The following is a 22,006-nucleotide window of genomic DNA, read 5'->3' as shown; positions in this document are numbered from 1 at the left end:
TGACTACGCCACACAAACCACACGTTTATAGGGGCAATTTGTCTAAGCTTGTATTTGTTCAACGTACACGATAAAACACAATGTCGAGTGAGGGAAATTAACCATCATGGTACACTTAAAATAGCTGGCTGTAAAACACCGGTGATGAAATAAATGATCGATTATCCGGTGATCAAAATTTTAGGCGCTGTCGCCAATCGAGAAGGTACGTCCCGTCATATGGCGAACAACATGTTAAAAATTAGAAACTTACGTTATTAAAAGGGCGCGATAAATCAATGCTAGAATGAAAAGCAATGGCGTAACGAAACTCCAGTGCAAGTATAGTTAAAACTGCGTTAAAAAGCTACGGTGCAAGTTCTATATCTCTACAATAGACGCAAGTAAGTGATGCGTTGCAGAGAATTAACGAACGAAATTCCTGATCATGACAACCATGGCTGCTACAAGTGTAATCATCGGTGCTGACACGAATCCGGCGCCAGAGGTTGTGCTTTCGGGTGCTGGTTGTACAGTTGTGGAAGGTTGGTTAGTAGTGGCTGCTGCTGTTGTTGCAGCATCATCCGTTGTTGTATCTCCCGACTGTGACCTGACCACTTCGCCAAGGAATGCTGAAATAAAAGTTCAATTTAGAAAATATTTTGAGTATTGGGCAGTTGTGCTTACTGTCAAACTTAGTATAGACACTTGCACACAATGACAGAATTTTACAAAGCTACACTTTTATAAACATTGTACAAAGCTACACTTTTACAGTGTTATAAAATAATAACACTGTACGTTTCCTGAACACATTTTTCTAAGCAAGTTTGTCTTTCAAAGTGTGTTGTACTAAATCTTTAAATTTTAATTTTATATCATGGTATGTGCTGCTATATCGTAACGTAGCCAAATCTTTTGCCAATGTGCCCAGAAAATGTTTCGGAAACATATAAAGGATTTAAAACCCAGTTCTAAACTGTGCTGTATCGTCGGCAATTTTATGGCGTTGTGTTTGTGTAATACTTGTATTCGGATTGCCCTTATGTGCCTGGTCTATACGGTTGCAAGGTCGTGCGTAACGCGATTGATTAGATACGACAATGCACCCGATACAGCATACACTATAAAATATTCATGTAATGCAGAAAGAAGTGGATTGCTCGGAGCACTAAATGCGCAATGAGGACAAATAGTGATGCAATGCTAGTAATATCTGAGAAGAAACGTTCGTGTCAAACGATCAGAGGTCAAAATCGACTTTTGTGGAATTCGTTGCCATGGAGAATTAAGCACCCTGTTGGTCTATGAGAGTGGGTAAATATATTCGCGTTGTTTTCTTACACTTATATACGTGCAGTAGAGGTTAGCAATATTATGGTGTACGTTTTTTGCAAACAAAATGATGCCACTTCAATTCGTCATGCCCAGACACGCTGTAGATAAGATTAAACCTATGTCGCGTTTGGCAATGTCGAGCCTATACCAGGTCACTGTAGAAAGAATAATGTCCAGTACTTCAAAACACTCCAGACCTGTCGATGGCATGCGATAAACGCCCGCCACTTATCGCATGGACGAATGACAGACGTGGCGTTTCAATATTTGAAAACTTGCTAAAGTGAGCAAAACGTTAAGTAGTAAATATTGTCCTGAAACACTTCCTAGCAACACCTAGCAACGCGTGACGTATGATGGAATAATTTCGCCATAAAAATCGCATCGTAAATGACCAGACGTGGCGCCAAATACGTGGATGGCCATAACAGCGATATATACCGTCGTAATTCGAAAATAAATCTTTTTGTTCGGATATTCCCATACCTCTATCTATATCTAATAAACTCCACCGAGCTACTGTCCTTGTTTTACGACCGTTGCTAAATTGAGGAGCAAATAAAATCGACCGAGTGGTCAGCGCTTCCGACCGTTTTAGCATGTCAAGCATAAATCAACATCTCAAATATAAAACTTGGATATTACGTTTGTACCTCAAGCGCAGCTTGTTTTCGGTAAAATTATAATCCTTTAATTTACGACTAACCTCATAAATTAGGCATTGTCAATACTCAAGTTTAAGCTCTAGGGCGTCTAGGCTATGTATAGTAAGTCAATTAGCATTTGTTATAAATGCGTCAATTGTAACTGTGAATGCGTTAATCTTAAAGATCAAAGAAAATACGGAGCATTTCCTCGCATGTTAACACGATGTCTATACAAACACGATCATGTATTTACCAACTGCTATTTCGACGATTGTAAATTCCCCGTTCGCCGTATAAAATTCAATTACCTCAGCAAAAGGAGAATCGTTAATTGTTATAGAGGCCGCCCATTACGCCACGTAGCTAAAAATACAATGACGTCATCAAATTCGTGATTAGATTTTCGTTCGTTGAAACGAGTAGAAAAACAGCGGTCACTCAGGAGTGGACATTTCGCAGCCGTTCGTATTTATAACGGGCCATTGAAACAACATTCTACGCTTTATTCTCTGATTTAATGTAGAAGAAAAGAAAAAGAATCTAAATTTCTGTTTGAATGGTTTAGTTTTAGCATCTCGTCAAAACAATTAATTTAATTTTCCGAATTTCAACATTATTAATATAGTATAGCGGGAGGAGATGGGACCCCTTTAGCACACAATATTTAAATATCCTGACCGTGATTTAACAGTTAACAATGGCCTATGGGAGTCTTGCGGATACTGTTCCATCTCCGCCATCCTCATTATATAAAATATTTTGTTAAAGATTTATTTTTGGTGTAACGGTTTTATCATTTTGTTATAAACAGAGTTTCGTTAGTTCATTTAAACCTTCCTTCAAAGTTGAAAAAAAACTCTTAAAAAATTCTTTAAAAATGTTTTTTTTTGTGTGTTAAAAACAAAACAGGTCACTTAAGCCAGTACCTAACAATTATAAACCTATGTCTACACGCACAGATGTGTATCAAGAGTATAATAACGGGTGCTGAGTATATAATAACGTTCCCGCAATACAAAATCAATAGAAAATTCATGTTTGCAACGCAACCAGACAACAGCGTCGTAATGTTTTTCAGGCTTCCCTCTATTTGTTGAAGGACGAGTGTTTTAACGTTGCGCTGTTAACTCCTTATTTTTCTCATTAACTCTTACTCATAGTGACTTGCGTTGCCATGGGGTGTGTGACGTCGCTCGCAAAACATGGCATATATTTTACAAAACGTCGCAATCGAATCTTTTTATAAACCCCCGGTAAACATAAGTAAGTCGTTTGGTTTTATGAGTTATAATACTACGTAATATGAACTTTTTGTTCCGTCGGACTTTTTGAACCTCTAGCGGTTTTCCGACAATTTCAGTCGTTTTTTGACCAGTTTTATGCAGCCGTAACCAGATTACGTCAATAAGAACTGTTGTTGGCAGATGACGTAATACAGCCTTAAATCCTGAGGCGATATTATGTACCACCGCTGTTGTAAATGGTACGGTGCAGTTTTTTCAACCGAGATTTTGCGGATGCCACGGACAAGCAAAACCGCCAGAGAGAAAACGTAATTTAATCTAGTATGGTAATTGACAGACACATTAGCGATAAAATAAGCGTTTCTCTTCTGTGTCATTTCATTAACCAGTGGTACATATGCTGATAACACTTTTGTGTCGTCAAGTTATTTGCGGGAAAACGCCCTTTGTTTTATGTGGTGTAAGCAAACAGTAAGACGTTGCGTAAGAATATACATGCACATAATTCAGAAATATGAACGGCTTACAGATTACGTATCGTGCTTAGCGTTAACGGATAGTCATGGCTAAAATGCCTGGGGCGAAATGCAGCGGAAAATGCGAGTTCCGTGCATGTCGATTGCACGCGCATACAATTTTTTGATTATGAAGAGTGGCCAGTATGTGCTGAATAATTAATATCACATCATATTTAATCGGGCCGACGTCCTATGTGTGTAAACGGCCCACAGTTTTGTTTGTAGAAGCCAACGCTCGAACCAGAAACCTGGAATCCTTGAAGAAGCGTAAAAACACAAGACAGTTTATCGCTTCTTCCATCGATCCGTTTGCCATGATAAGTTTGCTTGACTTGCGCCATGTGTTTTGACATAATATGGCGAAATGTTATGTTTATCTGTTGGGTTAATTTTATAACTTTCTTTCTGGCTATATTAAACGCACACAAAATGTAAAATACTTTGCGTAACTAAATGCGTTGCCATTACAAAGTAATAACTTGCACTTTAAAGTCATGTCTATTCATTAGTTGAATGCTTTCTGACAAACGCGTTTTCTAATTTCCGAATCTTACCAGCGCTTATATTACGACCACTTGTGCCTAATAACATTTTATTATCTTTGGATTGGCAATAATTATAGCGAGCCTTTCTTACGTATAGAAATTCATATAGGATGTCTGCTTACACAGAAATTAATATCAAATTTTTAACGAAAAACAAAACTTTACACAAAAAGTATATATTTCGAAATTTGTAAAATTTAAAATTTGGGTTTATTTTGAGGCACCACAGTCTTAACTATGCATATACATTTGTACTCACCGATCAAAAACAATACGAACAAGGTAAAAAACTTCGCTGATTTTCCGGAAAACATCTTTTCGTTCGTTTACTTTTTATTTTAATTTCAACTTAATTTTTTTTTTATTTCGAAAATTCTCAGATTTTAAATCGAAGCTCCTTTGGTTTTCGTTGCTGCGTATTCGTTGATGGAACTAAACTGACAGGTTCGCTATTCGTCGTCAGTGGGAACGCCCAACTGCTCCTTTTTCTCAGGTTGTAATAACCGCCCACGCGGTGTCGCTGATGGTTGCGCAATCGAGACCGCCTTTTTTTCAAAAGTGCGCACTCCGCAAAAAGTTGACCGTAGTATATATGATAGAAACGTCGTTTATGGTTCGTATTGCAGTTATAAATTGGTACACCATACTTTAAATTCAATATTAGGGAAATATTAATTGCCTACTTTTTATAAGCCTATCAACAAACAGCTTTTTAATATTTTACTAGAGTTAATATTTTGGTTTTTTAAGAACAGTTTTTTTGATTTTTTTTGGGCGGGGGGTTATTTATTTTAAATTACAAAAAGTGTTTAAAATATAATTTGGTTCGCGGTATAAAATTAGGTCGCAAAGCAAAGAACGTTTATAGTTTAAATGGCTTGTTCCTTGAGGCTAATATGCTAAATTTTTGGCCTGTATACAAAACAAGCACCAGACCGTATTTCACTTCATGTATCCCATGACGATATGCGACCATGTGACAAAGAACTTAGGAAGAAATGGCACATTACGATAACCAGCAGTATGTTGTTGCGTAATCTGAAGGTATATGTTACTTAGTAACTTGTCGGCAAAATCCCCGTCTTGGAGATGATGCTCTGCATTCTTGGAACAAAATTAACTTACATAAACCGGAGGTGCCCGCCCACAGTTTAAACACCACAACTGACGTTTCGTAATTCAAACACACCAAGAATGCCTCAATTGTTTTAATAAATTGTCTGCGCCCAATGATGATCGCCCGAAATCGCCTCTGGCTGTTCTAACTCCGCGGCGCTGTACTTCGTTTCGAGTATTTTTTTAGGAAATTTACAAGTTCCGAGGTCATATGACGGTACTTCGTTTTGAGTAACTTTTTAGGAAATTTACAAGTTGCAAGTTAAAATGACGATACTTCGTTTCGAATATTTTTTTGGGAAATTTACAAGTTCCGAGGTCATATGACGAACTGGTTTATCGCATGGCGCCCTCTATATGTTATAGAGAGGGCGCCATGGATTATCGTAATATCTTCGAAAATATTTTTCGCAACGTGTGTTTACTTGTTTATGAGTGCCCGTTTAGCACGCCAGTGAAATATGCCGTTATTTTGGCTGAAAATCAAGACAATAAGCTATAGCCTACTAGCAAATAACTGGTATTGCAAAGTAGTCTTTACTGGCAAAACTTGATACAGATATGTCGCTGTATAAATTTCAAATTATTTCTGTGTGCGAAAATTTCGTTTTATTGAATCACAAACCGATTATCTGACGAAATGAATCCGTTATATGATATATCAATCGTATATATGGCCCGGTAACTTAATTTGTTAAGGCTGTTTCCCACAGGTAAACATTAATCAAAATGATCAGAATGTTGCATGTTTTTTTGGGAAAATGAAATCTATATGTTTAATACTCTATTCCTTAAACGTTTTGGTATAAAAACCAATACCTTCTTCAGTGTTGTCGGAAGTTAAAGATATTTTTTAAAAGAGTTTTAATTAAATCCACAGCCAGCTTAGGAGAAATCTTTATCATAGGCTGCTGTTGTCCGTATTACACAATCATGCTTATGTATGTACCTTTGAACTGCTTATTCAAACACGTCTTGTGACTCAGTGTGCGAATTAAAACAGGCGGTATAAACAAATATAGCAATAAAGATGGAATGAGACGTTTTATGTTGACGTAAGTAAACAGTTCACGTCTTTATGCAGCAAATACGATGATGACTTTCGGGGTGTTGGGTTAATGAAGTGAAACACACTTAAGAATAACAGTTTGCTGTTTTCGTTGTTTGACATGACACTTAAACACCTCGGAAGCATCCAGTATACAATCCGTGTTATAACGAAATTTGTTGCTATACGCCCTGCGAGGATACAAGCTCATTATTTACCTATTCACGCTTTTTATATAGCAGTCTTATATTGCATACGTAATATATATAACTGATACTTAATCGCATTTCGTATGCATTAAAAGCTACGGTGGCCCATAGCGGCCACGTCTGAAACACATTTAAAAAAACGAAACACACTAAAAAAGTGAAACACATTAAAAAATCGAAACACATTTAAAAAGCGAAATACATTAAAAAAGCGAAACCCTTTTTAAAAAGCGAAACACATTAAAAAAGTTAAACACAATAAAAAAACGAAACGCAATAAAAAAGCGAAACACATTTAAAAAGCGAAACACATTTAAAAAGCGAAACACATTTAAAAAGTGAAACACATTAAAAAAGCGAAACACATTAAAAAGGCGAAACACATTTAAAAAACGAAACACATTAAAAAAGCGAAACACATTTAAAAAGTGAAACACATTAAAAAAGCGAAACACATTAAAAAGGCGAAACACATTTAAAAAACGAAACACATTAAAAAAGCGAAACACATTAAAAAAACGAAACCCATTAAAAAACCGAAACAAATTAAAAAAGTGAAACACATTTAAAAAGCGAAACACATTAAAAAAGTGAAACACATTAAAAAAGTAAAACACATTTAAAAAGTGAAACACATTAAAAAACCGAAACACATTAAAAAAGCGAAACACATTTAAAAAGCGAAACACATTAAAAAAGCGAAACACATTTAAAAAGTGAAACACATTAAAAAACCGAAACACATTAAAAAAGCGAAACACATTTAAAAAGCGAAACACATTTAAAAATGAAACCCATTAAAAAAGTGAAACACATTTAAAAAGCGAAACACATTCAAAATACACGAGGTACCTCTCAAAACACGATAATGTTATTCAATTATGACGTAATATTAGAATGTAATTGTGACATTAATTTTGTTATGACCATGCGTTTAGCTCTATAATTGGCTTCAGTAGAGTACAGATAAAGAAAGCAGAAATGGTACTACTTTATTAGCAGTTTGTGTAATGCTAGAAACAATTGAGTTTAGCTGTCGATTTGTTTCTCGTCAAAGGATTTAGGATTTAGGATTTAGGGAATAAGAAAACCGCGTTTATGAGCAGATTATAGGTGAAACCCTATACTAAATACCGCGAGGCAGTAAAATTTACAGCAAACAGCCAAACTGAAGTTAATTAAAGCTGAAGGTCACATTTTACCAAGTGTGTATAAGCAGAATTTTTTGAATATTTTTATCGGCTTGATACTATTTCACCTGCAGACTAAATCTGCAGTAGACTGTTTTGGTATTTTAGTGGATTCCATTCTATTTGCTTGGGTTCTGAAGTTATGTAGCCCATATGTTTCGTACAGAAGTAGCTTCTATTCGTTTACCTTAAGTGAAATCGTAAAAAATGGTTTGTCCATGCTGCGGAATGATTTTGCAGGCCAACTTTCGTTTTTGCCCCCAGTGCTCGTTCTGCATAACAGCACAGCAGTCTCTTGTTGTCGCTACCGAATCATCATTTGATTCCAGTCCATCATCGTCGAAAACAAGTACTTCATCAATAACTGGAGTTCCTAGTTTCAACTATTATGCAGAAAAGAAATCGGGAGAAAGGCGTGCCATGTCCTACCGACCAAAGTCTAAACCACGCAGAAGTCGTAATGATGAAGAAGTTACCATTCAAATTGCCCTAATTCGGCGCAACGATTATGGAAAGTGGATTCCATTGAGAGGAACGTTGCTTCCTCTGACCATAAGAAAAGGTGCTACAAGCGAAGAGATACTCGAGGCTGCTGTGAAAAAGAGAAGTCTATTCGATGTTGAATTTGATGGGACGATTGCTTATCATTTGGTGTTCAGAGATGGCCAGAAAATAGTAAACGTCCCTGGGCAAAATGAACCGTTTACATTGATGCGTTTTAAGGAAGAATTTGGAAAACCTTATGCACGATTATGCTTATACCTCAGTGAACAACTGCCCGACAGTGACATGATTGCAAAATGCAGAGAAAAATCGTGCAGTAGTGGTAAAAGTGGCCAAGAAAATGAAAACGATACAGACAGTTTATCGTTTTTTGACACCACGGAAGCCAAAATGCGTTGCCCGGTATGCAATCGACAGTACCCCTTGTCCGAGATAGAGATTCATGCTGATGAATGTTTAAGCAGAAAGCAAACCGCGTTCGCATGTGGTACTTCGGAGGACAGCATCTGTATGAAGTTAGACGAGCAAGAGAACGATAGTGATTACGCAGTCTCGGATGATGGCTGTAGTACAACTAACACTCCGGCAGCAATAAAAGTAGAAATTGTTAAAGCTTTGGAAATTGCCAAAAATAGTAAATCTGAAGCACAAACGATAACAATTCCAGTACGAAGAAATTTCGCCTTTCGCGATTTCCACAATTTCTTTATGAAGCCGTGGAATTGGAAAAAACGCAACAGGTCCTATAACATTCAATTCATTGGTGAAGCGGGGGTTGACACGGGCGGAGTATCCAGAGATTTCTATACAGGTACTCTAGCTGCTAGTTTGGTCTCCCTATATAGCTGATCTAGATAGCGCTTAAATGTGTTTAACACGTAACAACCAAATATATTATTTAGAATCGATGATAGAGGTCAAACAGCAGTTTTTTGCTGAAAACGAGGATGGAAGCGGATATGAGCCTGTATGTGGGACTGTTAGCGTTGCTGACGGTACAGCGCGAACCATTGGTCATCTCATAGCAGCCAGCTTGTGTCATGGTGGACCTGGACCAGGAATATTCGTACCTTGGTTATATTGCTATTTATCTGGTGGGATCGATAAAGTCAGACAAAACTTACCTCTCCAGCTCGATAAAAAGTGTGAGTATGGATCTGTTTATAATGAGGTAAGTAGTAGTTTATTTTTAATTGTTTAATATAATAATATATACCTACTTGAATTATATGGATACAAATAAAACATACTCTGCTATATGTAGTGTTATATCGCACTCACACTACAATTTACCTTACTGCTGTAAGTATATTTACTAAGTAAGTCAATTTCTCCTATTGATTTAAAGCTCAGAGCAGCGACAGCAGATAAAGAAGTTGTAGAGATTTTTGCTACACATCAGGCTTGTGTGATACTGGAAAATATAGGATATAGAGGTAATCCCACAAAAGCTACGTTGAAAAATAGAGACAATGTTTTACAGTAAGTTTCTTGGTTTAAACAATTGTCTTTATTTTCTAACTCGATTGTTTTTCAGATCTATTTTTATTAAATCAAAAATTGAGCCATGTCTTCCTGTTCTGGTTGGCATTGCGGAGGGTTTGGAGTGCTACAAGATCCGAGATATTGTAAAAAGTCATGCCGAATTGCTCCAGCCTGTCTTCTGTCCCAGTAGTTTGTTTACGTGGGACCACAATAATTTCCTCCAAATATTGAAGCCTTCATTTGCAGAGGATGGCAGTAACAAGAAAATAAAAGAAATGACCACGTACAAAGCATTTCTCGATTTTACTGATTGCTGCTGGAATGATGGTAAGCACAAGTGTGAGCTCCTTCACTTTTTGATTGACTTGCTGACATCAAGTAACATCTGTTGTATTTTTCTTTAGATTTGTTTCCACTTGAATTCCAGAAGCTCATGAAGTTTGTAACAGGATCTTCCACTCTACCACCTCTTGGGTTGCCAAATGATTTAAGTATTTTTTTTCTTCATGGGTGTCGCTTGTCGCCGGGCGGAACGAAATGCAGGTGTCTTCCTACTGTGAGCACTTGTGCTATTAGTGTGGTCCTGCCAGTTCATATAGAAACGCAAGAGGAAATGTTGAATGCCTTTCAGTGTGCTATCACGTGTGAAATTGGGTTTGGACAAGTTTAAATGTTCATTTGAAATGACTTTCGTTTCTTTAATGTTCTTTTGTTTAACTTTACAGTAGTCAAAGACTCACAAACATGTTTTTTGTAATTGAAAATAAAACTGATGTGCGTTCTCAAAAAATATTTGTTCGTGAGCTAAGTTTGCTATATATGCTCTCTGTGACATAAGCATATCGGTTCGCTGACGGTATCGATAGTATCATGATTCCAGAAAAAAACAGCAATGGACGTGGGTTTTAATCAGTTCATTGACGCACAAGTTCGTTTGTCTCCTCGTACTCTTACAAATGAGATTTATGCGAGGACGTAATGCAAACTCGTTTTATGATGGGGGTCTGCATTATATCGATGTTCATTAATCAGCAAACACCTAACCTTCAGGTTACCTATTCCGGTTACTTGATAAATTTGGAGATCTGTTTTTATTTTCAGTTTAGTAAATCATAGGTGTTGCGCGCTGCTAATCTTGTGCGAACTTCACAACGTCTTTTTCGGTTTGTATCATAGACTCCTTAAGATATAAGGACTGGAACGTTACGACCTCGGGGTTTGATGTAACTTGAGTCCGAGGGTTAACTTGAGTCATGGACTAAATAACTTCTAGAGAAGCTGGAAACACAATCTTGGTATCCATATTTAGGGTATTTGAGGATGGCGAGCTCAATAATGATACTTTCAACACCATCCGAGGTCATTTTCAAGGTATTTTCAAAAAAAGATATATTTTAGGATCTTTTGGGAACGACACAACCTTTACATCGGGCGTCCGTTCATAGTTGCCTCCGCAACCAAAGCAACTGCAAAAACGTGTCATGTTGTCACCAAAGCAGAAAGAGGAAATAATCCACAGCATGAAATCGCCAGCTATACAGCTTCTGAAGAGAAACAAAAAATGTACAGTAGAAAACGATGATATCTATCAACCCTTAGATGCAGTATAGGTGCACAATATCATGCTTCGTCACAGACTTGTTTAAAAATGTTTTTGTTTTTGAGTTAGACGCAAAAATGGACAAAAAATGACTAAAATTCAGTAATTTGACCTTAAAATATATCTTTTGACCTTGAAAATGACCTCGGATGGTGTTGAAAGTATCATTATTGAACTCGCCATCCTCAAATACCCTAAATATGGATACCAAGATTGTGTCTCCAGCTTCTCTAGAAGTTATTTAGTCTAGGACTTAAGTTAACCCTCGGACTCAGGTTACAAACCCCGAGCACGAGAGGTTCCAGTATCTTAAGGAGTCTATGGTTTGTATATAGTAGGGTGGGGGAAGATGGGACACCTTTAGCACATAATCGGTCTATGGAAGTCGTGAGGATATTTCTGTAATTTTTTGAATGTCCTTTGTTTACTACCAAATGGGACGAGAAAATAGAATGAAAAGGTGTCCCATCTTTTCCCACCCTATACTATATCTCATCTTAAAATAGTTCCATCTTCCATTTATTTATTTTTTAATGTAGTTGATTTAAAAAAAATGTTATGCTCAAACAAACGCACATATATGGTGGATCATGTACAGCTTATTAAAGTTTGCATGTTTATGATTTGCAACATACGCGTTGGCAATAACTTTTTTGACCACATATGCAATGTATTGCACAAGCATGGCTGGTTACAACAACTATTTAATGTAATGTTTGGATAAAACAAACACATTTGCTGCAAATTGGAAGATTTATTGTGGATCAATGGCGCACTGTATCAATCGCTTGTACACTTCAATTGCTTCATGCCATTGGGTTGGTGTTCGTAATCCCAAAGTTTGCTGTATGACACTGAAGTATTCCTGATGTAAATTGTTTTCTGTGTCTGGATTGTTACTGGGTGATTCTGCCAGGCTAAGTTGTATATGGTCAATTTGTTCTGTGGCGATGGGTCGGAGTTGATTTTCTCCACAGTGTAACTCCGGCAAGTAATACAGCTCATCAGGCCTTCCTGACACAGTTTCTCTTCTTGATTTTCGGATGTAATGGGTATTCCAGCTATTTTTTGCGGAGTCCATCTCCTTACTCAGTACATTTGAAAAGCAAAACCACAACGCTTCCATTTGTATTTGGTTGCCTGGGGTAAAAATGTCCTTTTCGATTAGATCCTTAAACAAATTAATCCACCATGTTGTGCAAGTTCGTCTTAAAAATGACCACCAGGCTTCGATACGTTGATTGTGCGGAGATGTACCATAAATATGCGCAGATGAAGAATTATTGAGGTAGCACTGCGCAGCTGCAACGTGTACGTTTTCAGTCCCACAATCTGACCGCACTTTTCGCGGGTAGCCGTCTACGGACATCACAGTTTTTAAAAAAAGGTTTGCTACCACATAGGGGTTATTATTTGATCTTAAAACCGCTAGCCACATTATTTTACGACTCCAACCGTCGATGCAACCATGTATTGCGAAACCGTATGGTTTTAGCTTGTCATAACCATCTATATGCCAGCAGTGGTTTGGTCCTTCATTGTGATAGGCCCTTCGTCGCAAGCACCTTCGTTGTCGGATAGCACAACCTTCTGGATCTAATTCTTTCATTAGTTTTTCTATGCGATTTCGTGGTATCGAGTACCCTTCCAATCTAAGACTCTGCCACATACTTCTGTAGCCCAACATACACGAGGAACTGTTTAGTTTCTGGCGTATTTCGTGAATAATGACAGTCTCATCTACCGGTGCAGACCGACGTCGCAATCCATAACTCTTTATTCGTCGTCTTAACGTTCTTTTGCTTAGGTAAATGTTGTGGTATTTGGACATAAACTCGGTAATAGTGCAGTATTTAAACCCTCTTAAAAAATATCTCTTAATGAGAAGTTCTTCAGAATTCACGGCTGAACCGCAGTGTGGGCAAAACTTATACGCCAACCTAATTTGGCAGGCGCAAGTAGTGCAAACAAAGTCATCAGTAGTGTCAGAGAATGGATCCATTTATAACCTTCGTTTCAATAACACGTTTTAGAAATTTCGCAGACCCAGTACTGAAACATTTACAATTCTACACATACAAGGTGATAATTTACAGTGCTTCTATTTGCTTCTGTCGCAGATAACTGTATGCCTAAAATAATTCAATCTGTAGACTAACCAACTCCACGTTATCCACTAAAATATATTTTGTAAATAACACAACATTGGCGTTATGTGGGTTTAAAGTTAAACGCCCACGTAAATCTTATAACAAACCATAAACACAACTAAACTGTATTTCTAGCATTGTGCCAGCAAATATATACTGCTAATAAAGTAGTACCGTTTCTGCTTTCTTTATCTGTACTCTACTGAAGCCAATTATAGAGCTAAACATGGTCGAAACAAAATTATGTCACAATTACATTCTAATATTACGTCATAATTGAATAACTTTACCGTGCTGCATTACAGATATCTCCTTTTTAATGTGTTTCGCTTTTTTAATGTGTTTCGGTTTTTTAATGTGTTTCGCTTTTTTAATGTGTTTCGGTTTTTTAATGTGTTTCGCTTTTTTAATGTGTTTCACTTTTTAAATTTGTTTCACTTTTTAAATGTGTTTCACTTTTTTAATGTGTTTCGGTTTTTTAATGTGTTTCGCTTTTTTAATGTGTTTCACTTTTTAAATGTGTTTCACTTTTTTAATGTGTTTCGGTTTTTTAATGTGTTTCGCTTTTTTAATGTGTTTTACTTTTTAAATGTGTTTCACTTTTTTAATGGGTTTCGTTTATTTAATGTGTTTTGCGTTTTTAATGTGTTTCGCTTTTTAAATGTGTTTCGCGTTTTTAATGTGTTTCGCTTTTTTAATGTGTTTCACTTTTTAAATGTGTTTCACTTTTTTAATGTGTTTCGGCTTTTTAATATGTTTCACTTTTTAAATATGTTTCGCTTTTTCAATGTGTTTCGCTTTTTAAATGTGTTTCGCTTTTTTAATGTATTTCGTTTTTTAAATGTGCTTCACGTTTTAAATGTGTTTCGCTTTTTAAATGTGTTTCGTTTTTTTTCATTGTGTTTCGCTTTTTTAATGTGTTTTAATTATTTGATATGCTGTGTTTCACTTTTTTGTTGTGTTTTGCATTTTTAAATGTGTTTTAGACGTGGCCGCTATGGGCCACCGTAAAAAGCTGTATGAAAACACAGCTTCCGAGTATATTGTAAATACTGCATGCGTAATTTAATTAACCACCACGTATACATGAGACATAATGTTTATTGGTGGTCTCACTGTTCATATTCATTTCATTTTACACACAGAATGCTATTGCTTTTGTTAACGCATTAATTAGCTATTTTGAGAAGTATGTGTTTCGTTAAGGTATAAAATATAGTAGGGTATAGGGGAAGGTGGGACACTTTTAGCATCTAATAACTAAATATCCTGCTGGTCGTATTTTAAACAATTAACATCGGTCTACGGGAGTCGTGAGGATACGGTTTTATAATTTTTCGAATGATCTTTGTTTGCTACCAAATGTAAAGAGAAAATAAAATGAAAAAATGTCCCATCTTCCCCACCCTACTATACAAGAAAGCAGTCGAGAAATAGTTTAGTTTGATTTCTGGGTTACGGTTTTATATTTTCTGCTTCGACAAATATTTATATATTACCAGCACTTCAAGATGGAAATTTAAAATACTTAAATTTATTAGGCAGTTTTAAGTTCCATTTAAAATAAAGGGTAAACTATTATTAGATTTCTTTGTGTACCATTAAGATACATTGTATATATGTAAACATCTTAATTCGTTCTTTACAAAGTATGTAAAAGTACACAATTTTAGCAAAAGAAAAAGTATGTACTGTAAGAAATACAAAGGATACACGCTGTTGTAGTTGAACTACTAAATGAATCTTTGGCGCCACCTTGCAAGTGGAATTATTCTAATCCTAACTATGAATGGGCCAACGGCGACCTGTGTACTAGCAGTTTCTCGGTATATTGTTTCTACCAAGACAACCAATAGATTAATTATTAGAAGCTAAAATTGCAAGTCATTATGAATTCGACAAAGTTCACGTATAACATACGTAAGCAGTGACAGATGGTTTATTCCCACGCTATTTGTGACGTTTACCTAGTCTATATAACAGTATACGCTGCAGAGGAAAACACATGCTGAAAAGTAGTTGCAGAGGAAGACACATGCTGAAAAGTAGTTTCGTGGTAACTTATTCGCCTGTGTTATGGTGTGGTTGGGCAACTAATCTGGCCTAAACGGGCTAGCGTAGTGTGCTGGTAAACCTCATCATATATAGTAGATTAATCAAACCTTTCCTTTTATATCTGCAGGCGAATCAACCATGTTTGCTTCGTTAGTTTTCGTGTTGTCCCTTGCAGCATGCAGCCATGCATATTCGGTCCAGCAGCCGATCATATCGCTGATGGAACCAACCGGGTTGATGTTTATGTACCCAGGTGAGAATTTAAGATCTTTTACAAAACATGTATTTAACCTTTCATCTTTTCACTACAGACGATGGCAACATCAACTTAGTGTCATACCATTACAGTATCAACACGCCACTGCCCGATGTACAAGCTGGAACTTATAACCAAGATGTATCAGAATCAACAAGTTAGTGTAATTTCTCATATTCTTAACTGTATCCATTAAACTTAGAGCATTATTTAGTGTATCATGGCTTATATCCAATGAAGGCCATGAGTGTATGCAAAAATAAAGTTTTTTTTACAAAGTTTGACATACTCTTAAAAAATAACTTTTAAAAGTATTAATAATGGAAGAAAATACGTGAATATTTCGTTACTTAAAACGATACATGATTAATACACTTGCAGTCTATCTTCATTAACTCCGTGGGTTTATGCTTTAAAGTAGAAAAGATGGTTTTAAAATCGAACATTATTTCAATTCATTCCAAAAACCTGTCAAATACAAAGTTCTCTAATGAAACTGTATCGCACCAAAATTATACGGTATATCTGCTACATGAACGATACAAATATATCGCTTAGAAGAAAATTAGACTAACGTGTATAAATAAATGTGTTAATATACAGACGGTTACTTCACCTTGCAAAACTTCAACGTTGCTGTTGTACCTGGAGATGAAGTTAATTACTGGGTGAATGTTATTACTTCAACTGGTGGTTATTTGCTCACAGATCAAACATGGGTAGCACAAGGTTGGTCTGAAACTACAACAATATGTTTTAATTGCAAAACAAAAAGCTTTTAAACTCGCTTATTTGTCAAGATGTTAAAGCAGTGGCGTATATAGAGTGGGGGAAGACGGGACACCTTTAGCACATAATATATCCAGACCCTGTTTTAAGTTAAATGATATTAAATATCCTGGTTTTAAGCATTTAAGAACGGTTTATGGGAGTCGTGAGGATATGGTTTTATAATTTTTGAAGGTTCTTTGTTTACTACCAAACGGGATGGGAAAATAGAATGAAACGGTGTCCCATCTTCTCCCATCCTACTGTATATATATAGCCAATCAAAATATGACCCCTGGCTTCGCTTATACGTTTGTTGACTTTATTGACCCTTAGAAGAAATAAATCCAAATTTTAAGTAAATGCCATTCCTGAGCTAAATTTACAATTACAAATTTTTCATGATAAAACCTACCGTTTTCGAGTTATTGTTACTGACTTCATTCTCCTTCAGTAAACCACTCGCTTTTCGTTTACTTGCACCCAATAAACTAACTTATTCATTTATGAAATTTGACTTCAGTTTCCTTTTAAACTTACACAGGACCAACGACAACAACGCCAGCAAAGACCAACCCCCCAACACAACCCCCAACCCAACCTCCTACCAATTCCCCAACAAATCCACCAATCGTATCAACCACTGAGCCACCAGCAACTGCACCACCAGCGACCGGCCCACCAGGAGTTACCACAACAACCGCATCAAGTATGAACAAACTACAGTAACTTATTTATCCTCGCGTGGCGGGACAAGGATAGAGTACTTATATTACGGGTGTTCTGTTTTTATACACCTCGTGCCAGCTAACAAGTTACTACGTATGTTACTTTGGGTCGCAAAGAAACGTTTTTTATTGAAATTGTTTCAATGTACTTTGTTTACTATCAAATTGGACAAGAAAATCGAATGAAAAGATTCCAGCTTGCCCAAACTTAATATATAAACTTAATTCCTCCCACTCTTAAGACTTTTAAACATTATTTTTAAAATCTTCAACTAAGGTGGAGGCAGCGGTGGTACCGGCGGGGGAGGTCCAGCTTATGTTTGTTCATCCTATCCATGCGACTCACAGTGTGACATGAGTGTTGCCCCTTGCAATGGTCTTATATTCGAAGAAACCTGGGATCAGTTTGACTTGAACAGATGGCAACATGAAATTACTATGTCTGGTGGGGGAAACTGGGAGTTTGAGTATTATACCAACAATCGTACCAACAGCTACGTGCGTGATAACACACTCTTCATTAAACCGGTAAGTCGCCCACATTATAGTAGCATACCACGAGGTGTGTGAAACAGAACACCCATGTTATAAACAGAGCACCCAACTATCGTTTTCCAGCCACGCGAGGATAAAGCAAGTTACGTTCATTCATTTATTCATTCAAGCGGAAACAATCCCAAATAACAACCTAAGTACGTTTAATTTTGACACCATATAAGCGGTCTAAAATGAAAGTTTATACACGCCTGCAAACGAAAAAAGGCACGCGTAAACCATAGACTTAGAGGACCCTACCATCAGTGAACGGGTTTAAACACATATGGGATAACGTATACTCTCTCTGTATTATTTTCACCATAAGCTACTTTGTATTAGTATAAGTTTTATACTGACTAGTTACAAATGCACTGCAGACTTTAACCGCCGATCACTACGGAGAAGAGTTTCTTTCAACTGGGACTCTTGATCTTTGGGGAGGAAGTCCAGCAGATTTGTGTACAATGAACGCCTTCTGGGGATGTCAGCGTACCGGTTCAGGAAGCAACTATATTAATCCAATTCAATCAGCTCGGTAAGTTGCTATGAATGAATAAATGTAATTTGTTTGACATCGCGTGGCGGGGCAACAACGGTCGTTATAACAGAGGTGTTCTGTTTCATGCACCTCGTGTCAGCTTATGAGTTACACTGTATGTGACTTTGTGGGTGATCTTTTTTATAGAAGATCTTATAGGTGATCACTGGGTCATGGATGAAGCTCTTCGGCTTATATGCAGCGATACAGGTGTTGCGTGCCTTTATAGTCCTATAACAAATTAAATTTTGCACTTGTGTATTTAATGTTCGTTACCTGCTTACCGATAAGAATAATTCGTTGGGTTTTCTTTTCCCTACGTTTTAACAAGTTCAAGGCATGAAATATTAGTCCAAAAAGACAACCGAATTTGTTAATAAAATTGGAATATTTCAGGATTATACCCAATAACCGATACTTTAACAGTATGTATGCTCATAGTAAAAATAGCATTAAAATCTGCTTTTTACCGTTTACAGCCTTAGAACGGTTAACTCATTCTCTTTCAAATATGGACGAGTGGAAATTGAAGCGAAAATGCCAACCGGAGACTGGATTTGGCCGGCAATGTGGTTGCTACCAAAGTAAGAATATATGTATAGTAGGGTGGTGTAAGATGGGACACTTTTCAGTTCATTTTCTCTTCTATTTGAGAGTAAACAAAAAACATTTAAAGAATTATAAAAACCTTATTCCCACGACTCCCATATAAGACCGTTGTTACTTGTTTAAAACACGATCAGGATATTTGGATAATATGTGCTAAAGGTGTCTTCCCCCACTATACTAATAATGTTTAATGTTCGCTGTCGAATACTCAAGCGCAAAGTTATTTCGTTTGGGCTTGCCGTGGAGGTTTTATAATCGTGTCTTTATTTAGAACGAATTCTTACGGATCTTGGCCTGCTTCTGGCGAAATAGACATCTGCGAATCACGAGGTAAATATGAGGTGTTGTGTGTCTTCCATTTACACTCTTTACACTAGATTATATAAGTTTTAACATAAAAACACATACTTTTTTATCACCACGGTTGCAATAACTAAGATCACATTAATTAACAGAAAAATAACAATCGTTATTAAATTAAGAATATGAGTATCAGTTGAAATGATGTTGTTATCCCCAAAACTTTGATTTTAGGCAACACTGACTTGAAGGACGACCAAGGTGTTTCGCATGGTAACGATGCTATGGGATCAACTTTGCACTGGGGACCTTACTGGCCGGTTAACGCGTATGAGAAAACCACAAAAGAAACGTAAGTACGACAGTAGAATTTTTGGTTAGTACTCATATTTATTGTTAGTTATTTTTTGTGTTTTTTTGTGGGCCCAAGAAAAGTAAATTTTTGTGTGGGCTCAAGAAAAAGTAAAAATTATGGATATAAAACTCCAGGAAAATTAGAGATTAAAAGTGTGATTATTTAACCTGAATTTAACTTTGTTTTCTCGTCTCATTTGGTGGTAAACAAAGAACATTCAAAGAATTATAAAACTATATCCTTACGACTTCCATAGACCGTAATTATTTAGAATACAACCAGGATACTTGGATATTATGTGGTAAAGGTGTTCCATCTACCCCCACACTACTATACATTTATACCCGCGTGGCAGTGCAACGACAATCGTTTGAAACCAATGTTCTGTTTCATAGCCTACACCTCGTGCCCACTTAGACCAGTACAGATTAACTTTGCTAGTGATATCCTTAACGAATAAAACTATACACTATAATATTCTTACCTTTATTTAAATCTGAACAGACATGGAACTTTCGCTTCTGAGTTCCACAGCTACGTCATGGATTGGGACGAGAATAAAATCAAGTTTACGATTGACGGTGAAGAACTGATGACAGTGGATCCCGGTGCGAGTGGATTCTGGGAATTCGGTGAATTTGATACAGTAGCTCCAGGATCTGACAACCCATGGAAAGATACTAAAAACAAGATGACACCATTCGATCAAGAAGTGGGTTACTGTAATGTCTGATATATATTATACCAACTATCTTAAGAGTGAGTTGCTTCCTTAAGCAATAAGCGGCCCAAAATAGTGATTGTTTCGATTGTATTTTGTGCGGCGTTTGCATCAGTGTAAATATATAATTTATTTAGTAAATGCTTATGTACCGTGAATGTGTTAATACTATACCAACTTAATTGCTCTTATTGCAGTTCTACCTAATTCTAAACGTGGCTGTCGGAGGCACGAACGGTTTCTTCCCAGACACGTGGACAAATGGTAAAGGTGCAAAACCGTGGAACAACAACTCCCCAACAGCCTTTAAAGATTTCTGGATGGGCAAAAACAGTTGGTATGTTTACAATTTTCCTAGAAGTCATTTGGCAATCTTGTTTTTTTTTTCACGTTTTAAACTAATTATAACTGCATTACAGGTACCCAACTTGGCAACCAGATGTAAACAACGGTGAAAATGCAGCGATGCAAGTTAAAACCATTCGTGTATGGGCAAAATAACTTGTCGAATAAATGTGATCAATAAAATACAAATGCTATAAACGTGTTTTTATTTCTTAGTCTTGTGAGTTTAGAATTAGGTGCTGTAACTTTTGGTATCAGTCAGTGGAGCTTTCAGGGACCATCGATAGGTTTAAACTAGACCATTAATGGACGACACTTACGGTGAAGTGTTCTAACAATACATCGAATTAGCTGTGGGCAAAATATTTTCGTCTTATGTGTTCTTGACTTTTATATTATTTGTTGTTGCTGTTTGGTAAAGTGTATGCAAATAAAATGGTTCGTGCTATGACCTGGTTTGGGAAGTAGAAACCTAGCCACAGTGTTTGTCTTTTGTCTGCACTTTAATTTTCTTATCAGTTAAATTGCGTAATTAATAATTTGTTATTTGAGAACGGTTAGTAATAACGTATCAGCAAATCAAGCATCCGATGTTTTATCTTTTGTATAATATAAATTTAGCATGATAAACTAACATTATACCTAGTATTTAGTCTATTTAGGCATGTGTATGTAGATTGTTTAGTTTTAAATATTATTTAATTTCGAATTGCTGGTTAATCCTATTTATAGATTCTAGTCAAACAGGTTAAGCTGGTATTTAGCAATTCCAAGGTTTGTATTGTTTACGGCTAATAAACGAAAATTGTGTAGAAGGTCATATATATATGAATACCTAATTTAGAATTGCTTATGGGCCTAAATCTATCATGTCAACTTTTTATTCACTCATAACCTTGGTAATTAATCATTATGTTGTTGTAGATATTATATTGTTGTCCCATAACTAAACCAATATATTTAAATCTGCACAAAACTTTTTTTGTGCAAAATAGTTCTATAAACCAAAATTTAAAATCAGACTTTAACACCATACATTATAATGAGTTGAAGTGGCATTATAGAAAACATTCAAACGTAGAGATAAATGTCTCTAAATCAATATTATAAGAAATGAGTAATATATAAGTAATAGGAAACAAGTATGTCATTTTTTTACTATATACAGGTTTTTTGTTTTAACTCTTTTTTCAAAAGTACAAATAATTGGAGTATTTGCAC

The 22,006-nt window shown here is 36.3% G+C and overlaps 3 protein-coding genes and 1 long non-coding RNA gene across 6 annotated transcripts; 2 read left to right on the top strand and 2 right to left on the bottom strand.

Moving 5' to 3' along the window:
- Positions 1-24: 24 nt before the first annotated feature.
- Positions 25-4,728, bottom strand: LOC149736961 (uncharacterized). Its single transcript, XR_016384958.1, has 2 exons — positions 4,531-4,728; positions 25-611 (listed from the first exon to the last, which is right to left on the bottom strand). It is a non-coding gene; the product is annotated as an uncharacterized LOC149736961 (long non-coding RNA).
- Positions 1,161-20,977, top strand: LOC149736958 (beta-1,3-glucan-binding protein-like). Of its 3 annotated transcripts, none has more exons than XM_089877168.1 (13): positions 1,161-1,296; positions 15,756-15,881; positions 15,940-16,041; positions 16,488-16,613; positions 17,197-17,361; positions 17,658-17,908; positions 18,295-18,452; positions 18,935-19,039; positions 19,336-19,394; positions 19,599-19,716; positions 20,224-20,431; positions 20,638-20,777; positions 20,860-20,977. In XM_089877168.1, exons 1-13 carry the CDS (start codon positions 1,287-1,289, stop codon positions 20,939-20,941), a joined length of 1,650 nt encoding a protein of 549 aa, XP_089733294.1. In that variant the 5' UTR covers positions 1,161-1,286; the 3' UTR covers positions 20,942-20,977. The 3 variants fall into 3 exon arrangements, with proteins under 3 accessions (XP_089733294.1, XP_089733296.1, XP_089733295.1); XM_089877170.1 differs by having other exon boundaries at positions 1,167-1,292; XM_089877169.1 differs by lacking the exon at positions 1,161-1,296 and adding an exon at positions 6,304-6,442.
- On the top strand, positions 7,901-10,613 carry LOC149736960 (uncharacterized). The gene is made up of 5 exons (XM_089877166.1): positions 7,901-9,149; positions 9,241-9,509; positions 9,687-9,820; positions 9,876-10,150; positions 10,228-10,613. Exons 1-5 carry the CDS (start codon positions 8,042-8,044, stop codon positions 10,491-10,493), a joined length of 2,052 nt encoding a protein of 683 aa, XP_089733292.1. The 5' UTR covers positions 7,901-8,041; the 3' UTR covers positions 10,494-10,613.
- On the bottom strand, positions 12,040-13,556 carry LOC149736959 (uncharacterized). The gene has a single exon (XM_089877171.1). The coding sequence runs from the start codon at positions 13,423-13,425 to the stop codon at positions 12,178-12,180; it is 1,248 nt and encodes a 415-aa protein (XP_089733297.1). The 5' UTR covers positions 13,426-13,556; the 3' UTR covers positions 12,040-12,177.
- Positions 20,978-22,006: the final 1,029 nt, after the last annotated feature.

The sequence above is a fragment of the Ciona robusta genome, chromosome 4 (assembly GCF_009617815.1).
Source record: "Ciona robusta chromosome 4, ASM961781v2".
NCBI classification, from domain to species: domain Eukaryota; kingdom Metazoa; phylum Chordata; class Ascidiacea; order Phlebobranchia; family Cionidae; genus Ciona; species Ciona robusta.
The sequence above is the reverse complement of the archived record's forward strand: the minus strand, read 5'-3'. Positions and strand labels throughout refer to the sequence as shown.